At 59.9% G+C, this 20,979-nt stretch overlaps 1 protein-coding gene and 1 long non-coding RNA gene across 7 annotated transcripts; one reads left to right on the top strand and one right to left on the bottom strand.

Annotated features, from left to right (window-relative positions):
- Nucleotides 1–470: 470 nt before the first annotated feature.
- Nucleotides 471–1,657, bottom strand: LOC309852031. Its single transcript, XR_014305036.1, has 2 exons — nucleotides 1,194–1,657; nucleotides 471–879 (listed from the first exon to the last, which is right to left on the bottom strand). It is a non-coding gene; the product is annotated as an uncharacterized lncRNA (long non-coding RNA).
- A 433-nt stretch (nucleotides 1,658–2,090) lies between these two features.
- PER1 (period circadian regulator 1) lies at nucleotides 2,091–17,436 on the top strand. Of its 6 annotated transcripts, none has more exons than XM_082708160.1 (24): nucleotides 3,409–6,123; nucleotides 6,237–6,285; nucleotides 7,524–7,939; nucleotides 8,055–8,153; nucleotides 8,264–8,418; nucleotides 8,516–8,637; nucleotides 8,731–8,932; nucleotides 9,052–9,103; nucleotides 9,236–9,378; nucleotides 10,187–10,265; nucleotides 10,343–10,449; nucleotides 10,610–10,763; nucleotides 10,852–10,960; nucleotides 11,047–11,178; nucleotides 11,402–11,507; nucleotides 11,610–11,781; nucleotides 11,879–12,009; nucleotides 12,212–12,391; nucleotides 12,990–13,232; nucleotides 14,148–14,758; nucleotides 15,219–15,402; nucleotides 15,585–15,774; nucleotides 16,086–16,236; nucleotides 16,604–17,436. In XM_082708160.1, the coding sequence occupies exons 3-24, from the start codon at nucleotides 7,665–7,667 to the stop codon at nucleotides 16,865–16,867; spliced, it is 3,861 nt and encodes a 1,286-aa protein (XP_082564286.1). In that variant the 5' UTR covers nucleotides 3,409–6,123; nucleotides 6,237–6,285; nucleotides 7,524–7,664; the 3' UTR covers nucleotides 16,868–17,436. The 6 variants fall into 6 exon arrangements, with proteins under 6 accessions (XP_082564284.1, XP_082564286.1, XP_082564283.1 ...); XM_082708156.1 differs by having other exon boundaries at nucleotides 5,859–6,023; XM_082708158.1 differs by lacking the exons at nucleotides 3,409–6,123; nucleotides 6,237–6,285 and adding an exon at nucleotides 2,091–2,184.
- The last annotated feature ends 3,543 nt before the right edge of the window (nucleotides 17,437–20,979 follow it).

The following is a 20,979-nucleotide window of genomic DNA, read 5'->3' as shown; positions in this document are numbered from 1 at the left end:
CCCCTCCCCAGTTTGGGGGGGGGTGTTGCTCCCATCACTGCCCAGCTCCTCTGACTGCCCCCCTGAATTCAGGGTGGGGGTACTAGTCACTGCCAATGTGTGTATGGGACTTGCTGGAAGATGGGGATTCTCGCCCCTATCCAGGGCAGTTGAGCCCCAGGAGTTGTCTCCTCCTTAGGTGAAGTGATAGAGGAAGGGTCTAATGTCTTTTTAAATGGCACAATTTTAGGGGTCTGAGGGTCCAGTCCCTTAACCTGCTGGAGGGGACCCCCCTAAACTCACTCTTCCCTCCACACTCAAGGTTTCTGTGTGGAGGGGGAGCAGGGAGATCTAAGCTGTGGTGTGAAAGGGTAGGGAGAGATGCTGGGGGTGGGGGTGCTGTGTTCTAGACCCCCTATATTATCCCAGTGTCCCCTGCCCCCCCTTCCCTCCCCCCATGCCCCCAATTCTGTGACGCATCCAGATTGTGAAAATGTACAATAAATGTGTAATGAGTAACCAGCTGGTGTGTGTTCTAAGACTTTTTCTTAACCGGTGGGAAGGGTGAACCAGGAAAGTTGAGAAGATACATTGGGAATTGACAGAGCTTTGCTGGAGGGCCTGACCTTGGGCAGAGCTGAATGTGATTCCCAAAGTGGCCACGGGTGGGCGCCAGGCGCTGATGCGAGGAACCGCTCTTGATCCCTGTGTCAGCCTGGTGAACCCTGCGGCTTGGGCCTATAGGCAAGCTCCTGTCTTTGTTGGATCCCTCTACAGCGCTTGATTTAATTCCCAGATGCTCCGCAGTCGTTCCCGTGGTCTTTTACTCCCAGCCTGAAGTAGATGGCCGACTTCTGCGAGACATCTTTTCCCCGAGGTTTCTCTGACAGTGCCAGCATCCTGAAGGGGTTAATAAATAGGGCACATGGGCTCAGGGACAGCCGGCCGTAGGCTGGCCCGCTAGCCTGCACCCTCTTGTGGGACTGGTGACTCTAGACCCCTAACTGAGCTCCCGTGGCCCCCTAGCAAATCGACCCCAGGGGCTGCAGCAGCGGGTGGAGTGCTGGATGGGCTCTAGAACCCCGACTTCCCTGACTGCGGCGTGAGGGCAGCCTACTTAGGTGTTTCCCAACTGCCAGGGATGCTTCTACAAAAGGCGCCCAGGTGATTCTCGCAGTTAGACACGCCGTCCTCATAATAATGCCCGCATTTACCGAGGGCTCCCTCCGCTGCTCGCGGGGCTCCTTCATCTACCGAGGGTTCGCGAACGTCCTCGGACCCGTCTTTTATCGTGTCAGGGGCCTGGGTTTAAATCTTGGCCCCGTACGGACTGGAGTGTTAATCCAGACAGATTATGTAACCCCTGGAGCCCAGAGTCCTCTGTGAGGCGGAGCTGTAGTGAGACGGCCTCGGGGCTTGGTCCAGAGAACGATCCGAGGTAGCCGTCGCCATCTCCATTGCCATCATAATCGCGCGGCGCTGAAATCCGAAGACCGCTCCACCGTTAGTTAGGCCGGCCGCTTGCAGCTTCGCGGGGCTTTAGGGACCCAGGGCTGGAGACTCAGCGCGGGCGGGGTGGGGGCGCTCTGGTCACGCCCAGGACAGCTCACCCGGGTCTCGGCACAAAGCTCCCCCGACCAACGCCACCGCCGCTCACAACTGCGCCTGCGTGCGGGTCACACTCGCTGCGCCTGCGTGGACTCCGCAGTCTCTGGTAAAGAGTGTCGTCAAGGAAAATCCCCAGCTTCCAGATAAACAAGCTGCCGCGTGAGGCCGCCGGCACGTGTCCTCTACAGCTCCGAGATCTACCAGCCTATGAGAAACTTTAGAGGGATGGTTGGCATTTACGTCCGGGATCCGGGCAGGTCGGAGGCCCGCGCCACAGCCAATAAGAACCTCCAAAGTGGATGGGGGCGTGACTTTCGTCCAAACTCCCAATCAACGCGCCGGGGCGGTCCCTCTCGCACGTGGAGCTGTCACTGCGGGTGGACAGACTAACCAATGAGAAGAAGACGGTGGCGGCCCGCACCAATGGCGGCGGGGCGGGGGCGGGGCGGCCGCACGAGGCGCAGGGCATGGGTCGGGGCCCCCGGGCCAATAAGCTTGAGGGGCGTGGCCGCGCGGCGGGTGGGCGGGCCAGGAGAAGCCTGTCCCGGAGCTGCTGGCCGGCTGGGAAGAAGCTGTGGCCTGTGCTTGCGCGCGGGGGTGAGTGCTCGCGGGTGGGCGGAGACCTTCGGAGACCCTTGTGCGCTTCTTCCGACTGGTGTGTGTCCTGTCCCGGGCGGTGTTAATGGAGTAGGGCGGAGGGCTCATGCGAATGCAAGATCGCCGCGGTGGGAGCTCGGAGGGTTGTGGGGAATGGGACCAGGAGGGACGAGGGCGGGAGTCTGCGACATCTGACAGATTCCTTGCTGCCCTAGGTGCTTGGGCCCCCACCGCCTGATTGGCCCAGGGGGTCCTGGGAGGGTGGGGCTCGGAAGCTGAGACCCCTGTTTCTGGGGCGGTGTGGGGCAGGGGTCCCTGAGAGTGGGTGGGGGATGTTCCAGTGCTTGGCTCTACTGTTTGGGTAGGTTCCTTAAACACTTAGAAGATTCAGGGGTTCTGAAGGTGGGAGGAGGCCCTGACAGGGCAGGTGGGAGGGTACGAAAGGGCTGACATAGCGATTCCAGAAAGCATGGTGATATGATGTGCGTGACCCTGAGCCGGTGGCATCACAGCTCTGGATGTCTTTTTTGGGTGTAAAGGGAAAGGGTTGAGCCTCGGACCCATCCCTGGGAGTAAAGGTGGAGTAGACACTGTTCTGAGGGAGACCAGAGAGTTGCGTGGACTCTCTGTGCACGTGTCTTCCTGAGCCCCTGGACGCCAGGAGGCACCAGCCTCTTGGCAGAGCTCTGGTCTTTGTGCAAACACCCGGCCCTGTGGCAAAGTGACCCGGGTATGGTGGAAGAATGAGCAGGTGGGACCCCTAGGAAATCCCTGGGGCTGGTGGTTGCTGGGTTGATCTCAAGGACTTTGTGAGCGTGTGAAAACAGACTGAGATGACTTGGGTAGAGCATGTGGGGAGTGCAGACTGGGTGTCTGAGACCAGGCCCAGGGAGAGGATGGATCTGTGTTCCCGGTACCGAACTTAGAATTGGCTGTTTATTTGGCGATCCCCAGTACTGGGAATCACTGCACAGATGCCCAAAGGGTAAGATGCCAGAATGGCAAGCCACGTGAGAGCTCAGATCTGAACCCTGGGCTCCACTTTTTAAGAGCCGAGAACACCTTGTGAGGCAAATTTAGTAACTTCTGAGACTTGGTTTTGTGGAACAGGGGTAATACCATCTTCCGGACCTGTTCTGGGGATTAAATAAGATTATATGTATGTGGTGCTTAACGCAACGCCTGGGTCATAGTTTACTATTTTTTGTTTTGTTTTGCTTTTAGCTTAAAAAAAAAAAATGGCTATAGGATCTGAAAACAACAGTGACAGAAATGCTGCGGCTGGGAACTATTTTTACATTCTCAAGTCTTTCTGCAAGTTTCGGTGACTCCCTCATTTCCCTCTTCCCGGGCCTTCTGATCGTGAGGCACCAGCCCAAACCCTCATTCCACCCTTTCATCCCGTTCCCAGGATCCAGGCCCCCGGCAGGGCCGTCTGCTCTGTCCCAGTTCGATTTCCTCATCCCACACCCATTCTTCTCCATGCCCCTCCTCCCTCTCTGTGCTGCCATAGTAACAAGAGATTCCAGCTCCGAGGGGGCCTCTGGGAAGGAGCAAAGGTGCGTGTTCTCTCGCAGAACCTGGGCCTCCAGCGTCCCCGCCCCAGCTCTTTGGGATTGGGCCAGCAGATGTGTACTGTTTCGGAGACGGGGGAAGCCAGTGCCAGGAGCAGGAACAGACCGAGGGGAGGGAGGATGCGAGTCTGGAGAAGAGAGCCTGGCTCCGGGGCGGAGGCGGGGGACCCCTTCCTCCTAATCCTCTCTCCAGGAATCCCTGGCTTTGGGACAGGACGGCTGTCTTTGGCTGGGGGAGGCGCCCAGGCTGGGTGCATGTCCTGGGCCACCAGCCAAGAGTACACGATGTTCCCAAGTGCGCTGGCCGCCGCCCTCTCGGGCTGGCCGCCTCCCAAACCGCTGCCGCTCCAGCCTCCCTGTCCCACATTCCCCCGCTGCCTTGCTCCGCCCTCTTCCTCCGCTTTGACGTCACCGCTCCCTCCCGCCCCCTCGCCTCCATTGACGGCAGCAGGGCTTGGTTACTGTGGGGACTGTGAGGCAGGACAGCCGGGGGCCTTGAGAGCAGGTGGGGGCCGCAGGAGCACTCGACCCCTTTGTCTATGCAAAATACAGACCTGGGGGTGGGGTGGGGTGGGAGAGCACGGGCTGCCCTTGTCAGCGGAGATAGCGCCTCGATCCCAGAGAACAGGGGATGGAAGAAAAGCCCTGCTTCCGGAGGAGAGTGGTCTGAAAAATTGAGACAGGGGACCGGGCCACCGACTATAAGTTGGGAGGACATTTCCAAAGGGATGAGACTGAGAATCCAGACTCCTCAATCCTTTGTTTCCTGTGTTTTCTTGCTTTGGTTTTTTTTTTTTTTTTTTCCTGGGTTATTTTATGACATCCCTGTGCCCCAGCTTTTTTTCCACAGAGCCCTCCCCTGGGCCCCTCCGCGGGGAACACCATTGTTTAGGAAAGCTTAGGCCACGTGACAGGGAGGGAGTGTACCCACAGCTGATTATGTCAGCCTCAGCTTGGGGGCCTCTGCGCTGGCCACGTTAACGGGGAGCCCTGAGAGGAACTACTCACAGGGGTCTTGGGATGGAGGGGCCTGTGTCACTGCAGTGCCCCTCAGCTCAGCCTGGCACTGTATTTCCCCAAATTAGGACTCAGTGTTCTGCTCCCCTCCCCTTTATAAAAAGCATAGTTTCCAGCACCTTCTCCATCACTGAGGCTCCTTCCCCTCCCTTATCTATCCTTGTTAACTACAAAATCACTGTATTTATTGACCACCCACGGTGTGTCAGGTTCTGTCCTGGGGACTGGGGAATGCAGTGAGGTGACAGACGAGGTCCTCCACTCTCTCTCGTCCTAGGGTTGGGGATCTGACGCCCTTGCCACCCGACCTGTGTCTCACTAGGGTCCCAGTCGGTCTCTTCCCTCAGCTACCCCCTTTGTTCCCCCTGTAGCCCTGGCTTCCCGGCCCCCTCTTTTGGGGCGCCCCTAACTGTGGGCGGCTGCATCTTCAGGAGCACAGCAGCGCTAGTCACCACGTAGGCTTCCTGGAGACCTTTTCTTTGATTGGGTACAGAAGCACCTGGCATTGTTTCCCTTTACAGCCCTTTCTGGCCCTGGCTGCCGCTTCTGTTGTTTGTATCCTCCCCTGCACTCCTCCCCTGTCACGCGGGGACCCTCAGTTGCCATCCTCCTGACTGTCCACAGGGTTTGAAGTGTCAGGAAGGGGCTGGATAAAAGTGGCTTTATTGTTGATGACAGGGCTGGGGAGAGGAACCCAGGAGAAGCCAGGCTGGGTTTCTGTGTGCCCCTGCCCTCCCAGGGACCAGCCATCTCATCCAGCCTGGCCCACCCCCCAAGGGTCTGCATTCCTTTTCCCCACCTCTGGCAAGGCCAAGGTGTCCTGTTCTGTAGGGCCAGACGGTCCAGGAAGTAGACCTCTCTTAAGCACCAACCGTGGCCCAGACATTTTCTCCGAAGAATGGCAGCTTATCGCCCCTCCCCGTCCTCCCATTATCCACTGTGCAACCGTCCTGCGCCCGCTGGCTGCGTGGTGGTGTCTGGGGCCTTTCAGCCCAGCGCCAGCACCCAGGTCCACGTGCGCCCGTGTGTGTGACACAGCCCTGACCTCAGTAGGGGCCAGTAGCCAATCAGGCGCCGGGACGGGATCCCCAGCCAATCGGGGGCGGGGCCTGCGGTTCCGCCGGCAGGAGGCCAATGAGGGGCAGTGTCTGGCATTATGCAACCCGCCTCCTGGCCCCGCGAAGCTTCCACTCGGCTGAACGCTGCAACAGCGGCGGGCAGGCGACCGGAGGGCGCTCGCGCGGCCAGGTAGGCATCTCCAGGGCCACCCGGGGACCGGTCTCCCGCTCCAAGTCGGACTTCCAGCCCGAGGCGCTGCTTTCGGCCCTGGCGCTCGGACGGCACACGGGTAATCCGCCTCCCCTGCCGCTGTCCACCCCCTCTCGGCCGTCGGGAACAGAGATGTTGCTCGCAGCCCTGCAGCGGCTGTCTGCACTCCTGATCCGCTTACCTTATCTCCAGCCCGGACCTCTTCTCGCAGCTACCCGGCCACACGCCCGACCCTCGGCAGGCATGTCCCCGCCTCCTTTCTTGTCACTCGGGGGTCCCTGGTTTTGCCCCGACCCCAGGACCCCTCCGTGCTTTCCGCGCTCCCCGCACTCCCCCCACCAATCCCTGGCCCCGCGCCGGCCGTGATGTAAGCCTGGTTCAGGCTGGAACATCCCGTTCCCGGCGCTAGTTCCTGCTGTTGGCCACAGCCTTCCTTTTTCTACTGGCGCTCAGAAAATGCTCCGGGGGTTGGGGGTGTGGTTGAACGAGGAGCAGGGGAAGAACTCTCCGCTGCCGGTCGCGTGTCCCTTGCTCGCAGATGAGTGTGTGCGCTTCGGATGGGGGTGGGGTGGGACCGAGAAAAGTAGAGGACCGAGGTGAGAGGATTCCCGAGTCCCTGACAATGGCAGGTGCCGACTCGGCACTTGGGAGTCGGGAGAGGGTGCCGGGGCCGGAGAAGGACAGGCTGCGTCGTCTTGACCAGAATGACTGGGATCCAGGCGACCGCCAGGTTGGGGAGCTTTTGAGCGGAGGGCGGTGGCGGTTGTGTTATACCCTGGGGAGCAAGGCCAATCCCTGGAAACCCGATGGGCGGCCCTTCTTCGTGTGGCCTCCGGGCCCTCCGGGGCCTGAGGATGTATTAGAGGTGGGCGACCCGCGGCCGCGCCCGCCCGTGTGGGAGTGGGTCGATTCCCGGCTCCGTCGGGAAATGGGGGAGGGGTCGCCCCTCCCGGCCTCCTGTGGTCCCTCCAGCAACCGCTGAGCTCAGCTGCTGACGTCGGTTTCCCTGGCGACCGCGGCGGCGGCGGAAGCGCGTGGTGGGGCCGCGCATGTCCTCGCGCATGTGCAGCGGGGGTGGCACCGCCCCCGGATAAAATTAGCCCGAAGGCCTAAATATAGGCGGCGACCGGCAGGCCCCCTGCTCCGAGGCCTAGCAGTCCCGCAGTCCCCGGCGGACTGGGGGCCTGATGGGAATTTGGGGACGGGAAGCGTCCGGACTTTGGTTCTGGTCGACTACTCAGTCTCTGTTTTCCTGGGCCATGCTGGCAGGGGACATGGAGGAAGGCCCGGGAGAGGCCCCTTCCTGCCCGCAGTCCCTCCACCAGGATATGAACCAGAACTTGCCCAGGCTCCCTTTCGAAAGCCTGGGTCCTAGGGGTGTGGAGTCAGACAGGGGAGGTCTGAGTGAAGCCGGCAGGTGCTGCGGAAGTTAACAGCGCATCTTTCTCCAAGCCCTCCTCCTCTGATCTGCCTGTCCAGGTGCTGCCCGTGATCAAACTTCCCAATCTTCAGAGGCTTGGATCTCCCTCACTCCCGCAGCCAGGCCGCGGGCCCCCTCGTTTGCTCGTGGTGGCCTCTCCGCCTTCCGTGTTTTCCTCCTGCCCTCCCCATGGCCCAGACATGAGTGGCCCCCTAGAAGGGGCTGATGGGGGTGGGGACCCCGGGCAGGGGGAATCCTTTTGCCCGGGAGGGGCCCCATCCCCTGGGCCTCCGCAGCACCGGTCTTGCCCTGGTCCCAGCCTGGCTGATGACACAGATGCCAACAGCAATGGCTCCAGCGGTAATGAATCCAATGGGCCTGAGTCCCGGGGGGCATCTCAGCGGAGCTCACACAGCTCCTCCTCGGGAAACGGCAAGGACTCAGCCCTGTTGGAGACCACTGAGAGCAGCAAGAGGTGTGTATGGGTGTGTGTTGCCGGTCCGGGAGTCCTCTTAGGAGCGGGCTGAGCTAGAGGACAGGCCCATGTTGTCGGCCACTTGCTCACCTTGGGCCTGCTGCTTCTCCCCCAGCACAAACTCTCAGAGTCCATCCCCGCCCAGCAGTTCCATTGCCTACAGTCTCCTGAGTGCCAGCTCCGAGCAGGACAACCCATCTACCAGTGGCTGCAGGTTCGTGGGGTTGAGGACCAGAGGATAAGCCTGGCCATGGTGGTGGGAGGTGCCTAGGCCACCACCTGGGGCTAATGGGTCTACCCCCTCCCTCCCTGTGGACCCTGCAGCAGTGAACAGTCAGCCCGGGCGAGGACCCAGAAGGAACTCATGACGGCTCTGCGGGAGCTCAAGCTTCGGCTTCCTCCTGAGCGCCGGGGCAAGGGCCGCTCTGGGACGCTGGCCACGCTCCAGTACGCCCTGGCCTGTGTGAAGCAGGTGCAGGGTGAGTGGCGCTTTTGGGGACGGTGCGGCAGGCCCTGGGCTGCGGTTGGGAGGGGGGCGGTCCACTCATGAAATCCCGCGTGGCCTTCACCCTGCAGCCAACCAGGAGTACTACCAGCAGTGGAGCCTGGAAGAGGGCGAGCCCTGCGCCATGGACATGTCCACCTACACGTTGGAGGAGCTGGAGCACATCACGTCGGAGTACACACTGCGCAATCAGGTCAGCCGCAGCCGCACCTCCCTGGCCTGGGCACCCCCAACCCCCCATGTGCATGGCTCCTAAATCGACTTTTGTCCCCGCTTCCCTGCCTAGGACACCTTCTCCGTGGCGGTCTCCTTCCTGACAGGCCGCATCGTCTACATTTCGGAGCAGGCGGGGGTCTTGCTGCGCTGTAAACGGGACGTGTTCCGGGGGGCCCGCTTCTCGGAGCTGCTGGCGCCCCAGGATGTGGGCGTCTTCTATGGCTCCACGGCCCCGTCTCGCCTGCCCACCTGGGGTGCTGGGACCTCAGCAGGTGAGGTCCTGGAGTGCTGGGAGGGGAGGGACAAGGGACCGGAGCTTTTCCTCGCTGCGTTTTTCTTGGCCCCCGGTGAGGTGCGGGGCTCTTCTTAGTGCTTTTCTGGTGTGTTCCAGGTTCAGGCACCAAAGACTTCACCCAAGAGAAGTCTGTCTTCTGCCGCATCAGGTGAGTGGGGGAGGTGGGAGCCACCCCCCTCCTACCTTCTGCTCCTCTGCTGCTTTGGTGTGTGGGTCGTGACCTTGAAGTGAAGAGTGGCTGCCGCTCTACTGAGTCACTAAGGCGTCTTTCCCTTGCTAGAGGAGGTCCTGACCGGGACTCAGGGCCTCGGTACCAGCCATTCCGCCTCACGCCCTATGTGACCAAGATCCGAGTGTCTGAAGGGGCCGCAGCACAGCCGTGCTGCCTGCTCATCGCAGAACGCATCCACTCGGGTTACGAAGGTATGTACGCCACAAGCCTGGTCTAGTGGGGGGGAAAGAGGAAGGGTGACTTCTCTAGGCTCTGGAAGAGGCAGGACGGGAGTCTGGGAGACCTATCTCAGCTCTTGAGAATTTTGGAGCTGAGAGGGTAGGTAGGTAAGGATGAACGTTTGAGGGGCACCTGGGTGGCTCAGTCCATTAAACGTCTGCCTTTGGCTCAGGTCATGATCCCAGGGTCCTGGGTTGGAGCCCCACATAGGGCTCTCTGCTCAGCGGGGAGTCTGCTTCTCCCTCTCCTGCGCCCCCTGCTTGGGCTTTCTGCCCTAAAAATAAAATCTTTTTTTTTTTTTTAAAGATTTTATTTATTTATTTGATAGAGAGAGATCACAAATAGACAGAGAGGCAGGCAGAGAGAGAGGAAGGGAAGCAAGCTCCTTGCTGAGCAGAGAGCCCGACGTGGGACTCGATCCCAGGACCCTGAGATCATGACCTGAGCTGAAGGCAGCAGCTTAACCCACTGAGCCACCCAGGCGCCCCATAAAAATAAAATCTTGAAGAGAAAAAAAAAGGATGAAGGTTTGACCCTGTTTTTAGAGGGAGTATTGGATAAGTACCCTGAGCTAGGAGAGGGGAAAAGAAACTGCTTTGGTTCTCAGTTTCACTCTTGATGTGGGGTAAGAGAATGGTCTGGACCATCTCTGTAGACTAGATGGCCCTGGGCAGAGCCGTGGGGAGGATTACCAGCCAGCTTGGGCTTGAGGCAGCCCGGGGGACAGAGAAGCTGGACCATTCTGGATAAAACGCAATGGCCACTCTCCCTGTGCCTCAGCTCCCCGGATCCCCCCAGACAAGAGGATCTTCACCACTCGGCACACCCCTAGCTGCCTCTTCCAGGACGTGGACGAAAGGTGAGCTCAGGACCTGGAGGAAAATGGGATGGCCAGGGCCAAGGCCACGGCCTCTCTGATGCTACTCCCCCTTTCAGGGCCGCCCCGCTGCTGGGCTACCTCCCCCAGGACCTCCTAGGAGCCCCAGTGCTCCTCTTCTTGCATCCTGAGGACCGACCCCTCATGCTGGCCATCCACAAGAAGAGTGAGTCTCTTTTTTCCCGCTCTGCCTTCTTGGCTGTCTGTGGGCTTCTCGTGGTTCTATCTCTCGGGGCCTCAGTCCCTCGGATCTGCAGGGAGTGGCCCTCTGCTTTGCTCTTCTCTCCCTCCTGCTGACCCTCCCCTCCTTGCCCATACTCCTTCAGTCCTGCAGTTGGCCGGCCAGCCCTTTGACCACTCCCCGATCCGCTTCTGCGCCCGGAATGGAGAGTATGTCACCATGGACACCAGCTGGGCCGGCTTCGTGCACCCCTGGAGCCGCAAGGTGGCCTTTGTCTTGGGCCGCCACAAAGTACGCACGTAAGTGGGCCCTGCCCCAGAGCTGGCTTCGTGGGTGGGGTCTGTGCGGGCAGGGGCAGGTCTCAGCTTCCTGTTACCCACCCTGCAGGGCACCCCTGAACGAGGACGTGTTCACGCCACCGGCCCCCAGCCCGGCTCTGTCTCTGGACTCCGACATCCAGGAGCTCTCAGAGCAGATCCACCGGCTGTTGTTACAGGTGACTGTGGAGGGGAGTGGGGGGGGCGGTGAGGCAGGGGTGAGGAACAGGGCTGAGACCTCTAACCCTTCCTCCTCCCACCTCAGCCCGTGCACAGCCCCAGTCCCACCGGGCTCTGTGGAGTGGGCCCCATCGCTTCCCCGGGCCCTCTCCTCAGCCCTGGCTCGTCCAGTGACAGCAACGGGGGTGACGCCGAGGGACCTGGGCCTCCTGTGCCGGTGAGTGTCCGTGTTCCACTCCCCTCCCCACCCATGGTGTCCCCTAGTGCTGCCAGAGTTAGGGTGGGCAGGTCCAGAGGAGCTGAGCCCCATTCCTCTGCCTTTTCCTTCCCCTCCCGCTCTCACCGGGTGTCCACACCTGCCCGCTGGTACCTCTTGGTGCTCTGTGCCCCACCCCGACACTGGCCGCATGCCCCCAACGCTGGCCTGCTCTGTGCTGCAGGTGACGTTCCAGCAGATCTGTAAGGATGTGCACCTGGTGAAGCATCAGGGACAGCAGCTTTTCATCGAGTCTCGCGCCCGGCCTCCGGCCCGGCCCCGCCTCCCTGGTCAGTGGGTGAGGGTGTGGGTGAGGACTGAGACCTGGGGGTCCCCTGACTTTCGCCCCAACCCAGAGGAGCTCGTCTCTCCCTTTTCTCTCCTTGGTCCAGCTACAGGCACATTCAAGGCCAAGACCCTTTCCTGCCAGTCACCAGACCCGGAACTGGAAATGGTCCCTGCTCCCCTCCAGGCCCCACTCGCCTTGAGCCCTGAAGAGGCTGAGAGGAAAGATGCGTCCACTTGTTCCTACCAGCAGATCAACTGCCTGGACAGCATCCTCCGGTAAGGCTGCCCTGGGACCTGCTCCTGCTTAGCACCCCCGGCCCCTGCCAAGCCCTGAGCCTAGGCCTTGCCCTCATGTTGTCTGGTACCCTGCCAGGTACCTGGAGAGCTGCAACATCCCCAGCACAACCAAGCGGAAGTGTGCCTCCTCGTCGTCCTGTACTGCCTCCTCAGCCTCCGACGACGACAAGCAGAGGACGGGTCCGGTCCCTTTGGGGGCCAAGAAAGGTGGAGACCTGGCGCATGTCCTGCCCCTGCTGCCCCATCCTGGCCCCGTGTCTCTGCACTTCTGCCTTCAGAGGCCCCCGCCTTACTATGCCCTGTCCCCCTCCCAGCCTTCAGATTTGCAGACTTCCCCCTCCTATCAGTCCCCCGGCTCCATTTCCTCCAAGGGCCTCCTGGTCGTAACTGGCACTGTCTCTCTGCGCAGATCCAGTACCGGCAGTGCTGTCCAGGGAGGGGGCCGGCCCACAGAAGGAGCCCGTGGTAGGAGGCGCCCTGAGCCCGCTCGCCCTGGCCAATAAGGCGGAGAGCGTGGTGTCTGTCACCAGCCAGTGTAGCTTCAGCTCCACCATCGTCCATGTGGGAGACAAGAAGCCCCCGGAGTCGGGTATGGGCATGGAGACAGGGTTTCTTGGTGGCTCGGCCAGAGCTCCCTCCTACCTGCCTATTCCTTCCCCATCTGGCCCCTAACGGAGAGAAGGAGACCCCAGCCTAGCTCAGGGCTGCTACCTCTTGCTGTCCGTCCCTGCCAGCCTTTGCTGCCTTGTTTTTTCCCAGTCTTCTGTCAGTTTGCAGGCACAGCCTAGGGTGTGGGGCTCAAGCCCGAGGCGCCGACCCCAGAGTGTCTGAGGGCTAGGACTGTTGAAAACCCCCGAAGAGGCTTTGGGCCTCGTCCTGGAGCATGTGTGAGGGGAGAGAGAGCGAGGGGTGAGCTTCTCTTCCGAGGAGTGTCCTAGGGCGTCATCCTAGGGTGCTGTCACTAGAGGGGACCCAGTGTCCTTTCTCACCCACGGGACCGCTTTGCACGGAGAAGAGGGTCCAGAGCCGGTGCTCAGCGGGGAGGTCAGGGATGCACCCCAGGCCCGGGCTTGGCTGTGGGGCAGAGGCCAGGGGTTGGCTAGGCTGCTGGAGGGGGGTACAGGGAGGCTGTGGGAATCCCCGAGGTGATTCCAGTGACCTTTTTCCCCCTGTGTCTCCTTTCGCAGACATCATCATGATGGAGGACCTGCCTGGCCTGGCTCCAGGCCCAGCCCCCAGCCCAGCCCCCAGCCCCACGGTAGCCCCCGACCCCACCCCAGACGCCTATCGCCCGGTGGGCCTAACCAAGGCCGTGCTGTCCCTGCACACGCAGAAGGAGGAGCAGGCCTTCCTCAGCCGCTTCCGAGACCTCAGCCGACTGCGGACACTTGATGGCTCCTCCCCGGCCCCCCTGGCCCCTGGCGAGCGAGGTAGCCACCCAGGACATTCCTAAGCCTTGTCGTCTGCTCGGTCCAGGACTAGACTATTATTGGGGAGGGGGTGGCGCAGAGGGGTCTTGAGGGAGAGGTTCCTGCTCCAGGGACTCAGGCTGGGGTGGCCTCCCCAACCAGGGCCATGCGTAGGGACAGGCCCCTGGCTAGCCTCCTCACACTGGGCGGGGGTTCTGGGCGGCAGCCAGAGGAGGGCAGCCTGGGGGTTGGCACTGACACAGGCAGGTGGAGGCTGCTCCAGGGAAGCTGCTTGGAACCCAGCTTGGGGCAGGGGCACAAGCACAGCCACTTCCAACTGAGGTGTCGCTGTTTAAGAGACCCGTGTAGACTCCTGGCTGGACAGGGGCCGGGCGAGCCGGGCCAGCTCCCACCGGGGCCGGGGGCTTCGGGGGCAAGGTGTCAGCCCTCCAGGTGCCTGAGAGAGGCTCCCTGCAGGCAGACGCAGGACTCAGGACTGGGCTCTCCCACCCACCTCATCGCTTGAGCTAGGCCGAGCGCGGCCTCGACTGGCAGGAGGAGTGCCCAGGCTGGCGTTGCTGTGGGAGTTTGGTGGAGGGACCGGAGCCGCCTGCCCCCGCGTCCACGGACCCACCCTGCTTCCTCCCATCAGCCACCAGGCCTCTGCCTTCCGTGCGCCCCCAGCTCCGCCCCACTTGTAACTTTTTCCAGTTCTGCTCCTTTTGCAATAAACCCCCCATGGCCCTGCCTCCTGTGATTCTTCCCTGAAGGTCCCCTCTCTTCTCCCCAGAAGCCCCTCTTGATCTGGCCGAGATCAAGGCCGAGCTCTCTCCAGGGCCTTCCCTTGCCCTCTTCTGGCTCAGAGTGGCAGGGTTGGGGGTGCAGGGATGCTCACCCCCAGATCGAGGCCCTCGCTAACACTGGTCTCTCCCACAGGCTGCCACCACGGCCCCGCACCCCACGGTCGCCGACACCACTGCCGCTCCAAAGCCAAGCGCTCCCGCCACCACCAGACCCCCCGGGCTGATGCCCCTTGTTATGGCTCCCACCCACCGCCTGTGTCACCCTCGGCCCCATGGCCCCCCCCAGCAGCCGCTGCTCCCTTCCCAGCCATGGTCCAGTCCTACCCTCTCCCAGTATTCTCCACTCGAGGAGGCCCCCAGCCTCTCCCCTCTGCCCCCACAGCTGGGCCCCCTGCAGCTTTCCCTGCCCCGCTGGTGACGCCTATGGTAGCCTTGGTCCTCCCTAACTTCCTGTTCCCCACCCCATCTAGCTATCCCTATGGGGTAGCCCAGACCCCCGCTGAAGGGCCTCCCACCCCCGCTTCCCACTCCCCTTCTCCGTCCCTGCCCCCACCGCCCCCCAGCCCTCCTCGCCGGCCAGACTCTCCACTATTCAACTCCCGATGCAGCTCCCCACTCCAGCTGAATCTGCTACAGCTTGAGGAGCCCCCGCGTGTTGAAGGGGGCACTGTTGCAGGGGGCCCTGGGAATAGTGCTGGGCCCCCGCCCTCCGGTGAGGAGGCCACTGAGCCAGAGGCCAGACTGGTGAGCACTGACCCCCTCACAACCGCATCCTCTTACCAGGCCCCACACAGCCCCCCTTCCCCTGCTCCTCTTCCTCCTCGGCCCCCCCCCCCACCGTCCCCAGCCCATCTGGCGCCTCAGTCACCAGCAGATGGTGTCACAGGGTGGGAGACCCCAGCTGAATTTCTGAACGAGGCAGAAACCTGCCACCTCATCTGTGGAGCGGGGATGGTCCCATCTGTCTGACAGGCGGCAAGGATATCCCCGTAACTTCTGAGAGTGCATCAGCCTCCTAGAAAGGGCCGGTGTCATGCCCCTTGTCTTAGGCAGCGTGTCCTCTCTGCTCTCAGCCCCTGCTGTCCTGGAGGTGGGACAGAGAGCCCTGGGGTTGGGTGTGTCCCCCCTGCCAGTGGAAGTAGTCGCAGGAAGCCTGGGTGTTCCCTTAATCCCAGCCTGTTCCCCTCCCTGCCCCTTCCCCCAGGCGGAGGTGACCGAGTCCTCCAACCAGGACGCGCTGTCAGGCTCCAGTGACCTGCTGGAGCTGCTGCTGCAGGACTCCCGCTCTGGCACAGGCTCCGCCGCTTCCGGCTCCCTGGGCTCCGGCCTGGGCTCTGGCTCGGGCTCGGGCTCCCACGAGGGAGGCAGCACCTCTGCCAGCATCACACGTGAGTGCCCCCGCCAAACACCTCCCCCCCAGGGCAGGACAGGGACTGGGGCATTGGGAGGCTGAGCAGTCTGGGCCCTGTGGGCTGCAGACGTGGCCTTGAGGGAGGGCTTGGGAGGCCTGGGGTGGGGCATCAGCTTGACTCTGGTGGCTGGGCAACCCCCACTGCCCCCCGCTTCATAGGCAGTAGTCAGAGCAGCCACACGAGCAAGTACTTTGGCAGCATCGACTCTTCTGAGGCCGAAGCGGGGGCTGCCCAGGCCAGGGCTGAGCCCGGGGACCAGGTCATTAAATACGTGCTCCAGGATCCCATCTGGCTGCTCATGGCCAACGCTGACCAGCATGTCATGATGACCTACCAGGTGCCGTCCAGGTGAGGAGGTTCAGAGGCCCCCACCTCCGTCGGAGCAGTGCTGGTCCACCCACACTTCCCTCCGAACTTGGGGTTTTCTTTTCCGGGGCTGGCTCTGCCCTGCTCCTGCCCACCCTCTCCACTGCCTTTGGGAGACCAACGTCAGTTCCAGGGGTGGGAATAAGCTTTCTTGGGCTCAGAAGTCTCAAACCCCCAAAGCCCCAGTTGAAAAGAGGAGCAGAAGGCCATGGGTGGGGAGAATGGCAGCCTCCTGGGCTCTGGCCCTGGCTCCCGGTCCCAGCCTCTGCCGTCGGAACCCCTTCCCTGGGCAGGGACGTGGCCTCTGTGCTGAAGCAGGACCGGGAGCGGCTCCGGGCCATGCAGAAGCAGCAGCCTCGGTTCTCAGAGGACCAGCGCAGGGAGCTGGGTGCCGTGCACTCCTGGGTCCGGAAGGGTCAGCTGCCTCGGGCTCTCGATGTGATGGTAAGAGGCGTCTGGGCCAGGAGGGAGAAGGGAAGATTAAGGCTGGGGCCAATCCCCTCCTTGTCCTTGGGTGGTTAATTCTGAAGAAGGTTCATTGCCCTGTTTGCTGCTGGGTTGGATGGCATTTAACCACACAAGTCATTTATAGGCCTTGTCTGGGCCAATCCTAGGCTGAACGACCTTGCGACTGTCTCCTAGTGGATACAGTACACTTTCCTATCTCGTTGGCCCACGTGCATCTGTGTGGACAAGTGTTTCTTTGGGAAGACACTTTGGGAAGTACTCCTGGGCTGGGGGACAGGGGACAGCTGGGGTGGCAGGTCAGCTGGGAGCACCTCGCCCGACTCACACCCTTTCTCCCTCCAAGGCCTGTGTGGATTGTGGCAGTAGCACCCAAGACCCTCAACACTCTGATGACCCCCTCTTCTCAGAACTGGATGGACTGGGACTGGAGCCTATGGAGGAGGGCGGAGGCGAGGGTGGGGGTGGGGAGGGCGAGGGCAGAGAAGAGACTCAGGCTCGAGCTGGGGCCAGAGTCTCCAGCTCTCAGGACCTGGCCATGGAGGAGGAGGAACAAGGTGGGAGCTCATCCAGTCCAGCCTTACCTGCCACAGAAAATGGCACCAGCTAGACCACATTTGAGGGCCCCCTGCGGCAGTGCATGAGAAGCTTCCTTCTCCCACGTTCAACCTCTCAGAACTCAGATGTGGCTGGACCGGCCGATAGGAAACTACCCCAGCTTCTCCCTCTTAGGGGGCGGGACCCCCATCAGCAGTCCAGGATCCAGGGGCTGCCTCCGGCTTCTGGGGGTACAGAGGGTGGGATTCGTCAGCCCAGCCCAGAGAAGCCTCATCTCCCAGCTCTGGTGAGGAGCCCTTCCTTCCCCTGGAGGAGGATGCTGACACGCTGCTCAAGTGGTCTCTGAGTCTGGTCTCTGCGGGTTGGGGCTGCACTCACTCACTGGGGGAGACCGCCCTCTCTCCGACCTCCTCCCTAAAGGGGACAGGGAGGGCCCAAGCAGGACCCAGCAGTCCGAACCCCTAGCTGCTCCAGGGTGGGGGAGGTTGGTGGACCATGGAGTCCCTGGTGCTGCCCCTCAGGTGGGACCCAGGTGTTCTCAGCTGTACCCTCTACCGATGGCATTTGTGTTTTTGATATTGTGTCTGTTGTTATTTTTTAATACAAAGAGGAAAAAGAAAACAGGACTTTGTGGAATGAAATGTGGGGGTTGGGAGCAGCGAGCTCATTGTGGGGAGGTGTGGCCCCCCTGCCAGGGAGGCTGTAGTGAGCGTGAGCGACCCCTCCCCTTGCGCCCCTCAGCTCTCTGCTTCGCACACCCTGTCCAGCGGAGGGGCCTTGCTGAGCCCGGAAGATGTCCAGCTAACTGTGACCCTGCACCCCTCGTCACCTTGCATCAGCTGGGTGTGTCGAGGGAAGGGGGTGGCGGCTGGTGCGCCCGCCCAGCCTGTGGGGGCCCTGAAGCAGGTGGGGGTGCTTAGCTGCTCGGTCATCTGTCACCACGCAAGAGAAGGCCAGTCCGAGGGGGCGGCAGGACTTGAGGTCACGTACCCATCCACGGTCGAGTCGGGCCCCTGAGATGTGGGAGACGGGAGGGGCGGAGCGTTAAGTCACCGGCTCGGGACCTGGAAAAGGAGGGGAAAACTTTGGAGCCCACGTCACAGAGGACCCGCGACGACCGTTGTTCTGTGTGTGGGTCTCACCTACCTACTCTCCGGAGTGGCTGATCTACCTTCAGACTGAAAACGCTTCCCGCCGGCGCCGTGGCTTAGCTGGTTAAAGCGCCTGTCTAGTAAACAGGAGATCCTGGGTTCGAATCCCAGCGGTGCCTGGCTACATGCGCGGTGGTATATTATTGCTGCGAGGGCGACGCGCCGCCCACCCTCCAAAGCCCGCCATGGGGCATCCATCACAAGATTCTTATTCCTCCGCGGCCAATTTCACCTGGAGCTTTCCCCTCGCGCGCACTTTTAGTGGAAATTCGCAGGCTGACTCCTGCTTCGCTTTCGGGAACCGGAGTAACGCGGGCATGCTTTGCGTTGGAGGACGTGGGCCCTGGCCTTGGGCTCGGGCTCATTTTGCTCCCGCGGCGCTGAGCTGGGGGGCGGGGAAGGAGAGCGCGAGCACCGCGACTTCCGCAGCGCCGCGGCCAGCCGCAGGGGGAGGCGCAGGCTCAAAGACGTCCCGAGGCCGAGGGGTGGGGCCGACGGGAGGCGGGCCCGTTGATAGGCAGCTATAGTGGCGCAGGCCCCAAGCCGCACGCGGCTGTGATGGCCGAGTGGTTAAGGCGTTGGACTCGAAATCCAATGGGGTCTCCCCGCGCAGGTTCGAATCCTGCTCACAGCGTGTGTACTTTTGGGAATGCGCGCTACCGTAGCCTTCGGGAGGAGAAATCATTCGTTTTCCTTGTGCTTTCTTCCCCTGGGGAAGATACCACATTTATTCCCGAGGCCTCGGCCACCCGCGAGCAATGGCGCGAGCGCCCCCTTGCGGGCCTTACGCTCCGGCCTGCGCCTCCTCCCACCGGCGTGTCCTGCGAGTCACTGAACTACTCATTTGAATCCTTCGCGTCCCCAAACACGGGTGGCTGTCGCCTTACATCCCCTTTTCCCCTACCCCCTGCAAGTCTCCCATACAACTGTTTCATCTCTTCTTTCTCTCCAAACCACAAGTCCCTTCTTCCTCCCTCGGCCTGCCTTCCTGGTTCCCTGAGAAAATACGGCATTCTGGAGAGATTTCCCCACGGATATCTGCAATCTCACCTGCATGCCTGCCTGCCTGTGGCTACATATTCCTTTCTTCCCTCAGTGGTGTAGATGAACCTTCCTTCCACCCAACCAAGGCCAAACCCTGCGCTCACCAGATCTCCCTCCCAATTGCCCCGGCCCGCAAGGGCTCAAGGGTATTGCTCTCCGTCCTGTACCACCAGTTTTCCTCCCTAGCTGGAGTACTCCCATCACCCTAAACACATTCTGAAACGTATTCCGATTTGAAACAAGCAGGAAAACAAAAGCTCTCCTGACACCACACACACCCCTCTCAGCTCCCAATCCGTCTCTCTGATCCCCTTCTCCGCAAAACATGTTATCATTTACCTGCTGTCCGCCAATTCCATCTTCCCATTCTCCTTTGAACACTCTCCGATCACGTGCCTCCCAACCCCACTGGTCCAAGATGCTTTTATTAAGGTTACCAAATGACCATGCATTGCTAAACCCATTGATCACTACTTACCCATGTTTACCCTCCCCTTAGAAGCGCTCTCTTCACTTTCCCTCTGAGACTCCCTAACTCTTCTGATTTTCCTTCTACATCATTAGCAGCTCATGCACAGACTCCTTTGCTGGCTGATCACCTTCTAGATCTATAAATGTCAGCATGTCCCCACCGATCAGTTTTCCAACCCCTTCTCTATCTGTACTCATGCCCTTAGTGATCTTTGTAAATATCAACTAATAATTCATTAATGTATCCAAAATGTTAATTTCCAGCTCCACAACTCTTTCCTGAATTACAGATGTATATATGCTATTATCTACTTATCGTTTCTGCCTGGATATCTAATATCATTTTCGTTTGTGATATCTGATCACCAACACAATGGCCAAACTAGCTCCTGGCTTCCCCCGAAATGAGCTTCACCTGTAGACCTTCTATCTCAGAAAATTCCATTTCTTCAGTTGGTCAGACTAAAAACCTTAGTATCATACTTGATTCTCTTTCTTTCTCATACACATGCTCCACATCGAATCAGTCAGCAAATTCTTATTTAAAACATGTTAAAAACTCGGCTTCTTGTCACCATGTCACTACTACACCCTGGTCTTAGCCACCCACATCTCTCACTGAGATTATTACAACAGCCTCCCTGATTATTTCCTTACTTCCTTTCTTTTCCTTGTTCCTTTGCAGTCTACTCTGAACACATGGGCATAGGGATACTTTCAAGACATAAATAAGATTTTGTCATTCCTCTCTTTAAAATCTTCCAATAGGATAATAATATGAAGTCATGATTTTTAATGTGTATAGATGTAGCAATAAATGCATCCATAAACACAAACAAGCACACATATTAACCTATATATTTCCTAGTTCTTTCCACTGAGAAAGCCTAGAAGGAATGATACACAAATAGCAATAAGCACACTAGGGACCAGATCTTGGTTACTAAATACCATTCTTCTCCAGCTGCTTGGGTGGCTCAGTTGGTCAAGCCACTACCTTCTGCTTGGGTCATGATCCCAGGGTGCTGGGATCAAGTCCTGCATCAGGCTCCTTGGGGAACCCGCTTCTTCCCTTCCCTCTGCTCCTCCTGCTCTCTCTCTGTCAAATGAAAAAAATCTTTAAATAAATGAGTGAGTGAATAAATAAATAAATACCATTCTCCTCTAAAATAAACCAGGGCTCCTAATTCCAGGGCTGATTCCAGGGCTTCAGTTAGGGAATTACAAGATGGTCTTGCAACATTTTGTTACACAGGAAATTAATGTTCAAAGAATTTGGGGTCTCTATTAAAAAAAAAAAAAAAGACATAGCAGGGAGGCGTTACAGCTAAAGGAGCTCCTGCTGGCTAAATGTGGGACAAATTGAGCATTAAAATCAGTAGTGATTATGATGGATTATAATTCCTTGAATCAGGTAAAACTCCAAAGTTCGTAGCAGTATAAATAAGTGAAATGGGAAGGAAGAGGATGGCTTTTTTTTTTTTTAACAGTAAACTGG

This window comes from Mustela nivalis (assembly GCF_964662115.1).
Source record: "Mustela nivalis genome assembly, chromosome: 17".
In the NCBI taxonomy this organism is placed as follows: domain Eukaryota; kingdom Metazoa; phylum Chordata; class Mammalia; order Carnivora; family Mustelidae; genus Mustela; species Mustela nivalis.
Note: the sequence above shows the minus strand (reverse complement) of the source record. Positions and strands in the feature narration are given on the sequence as shown.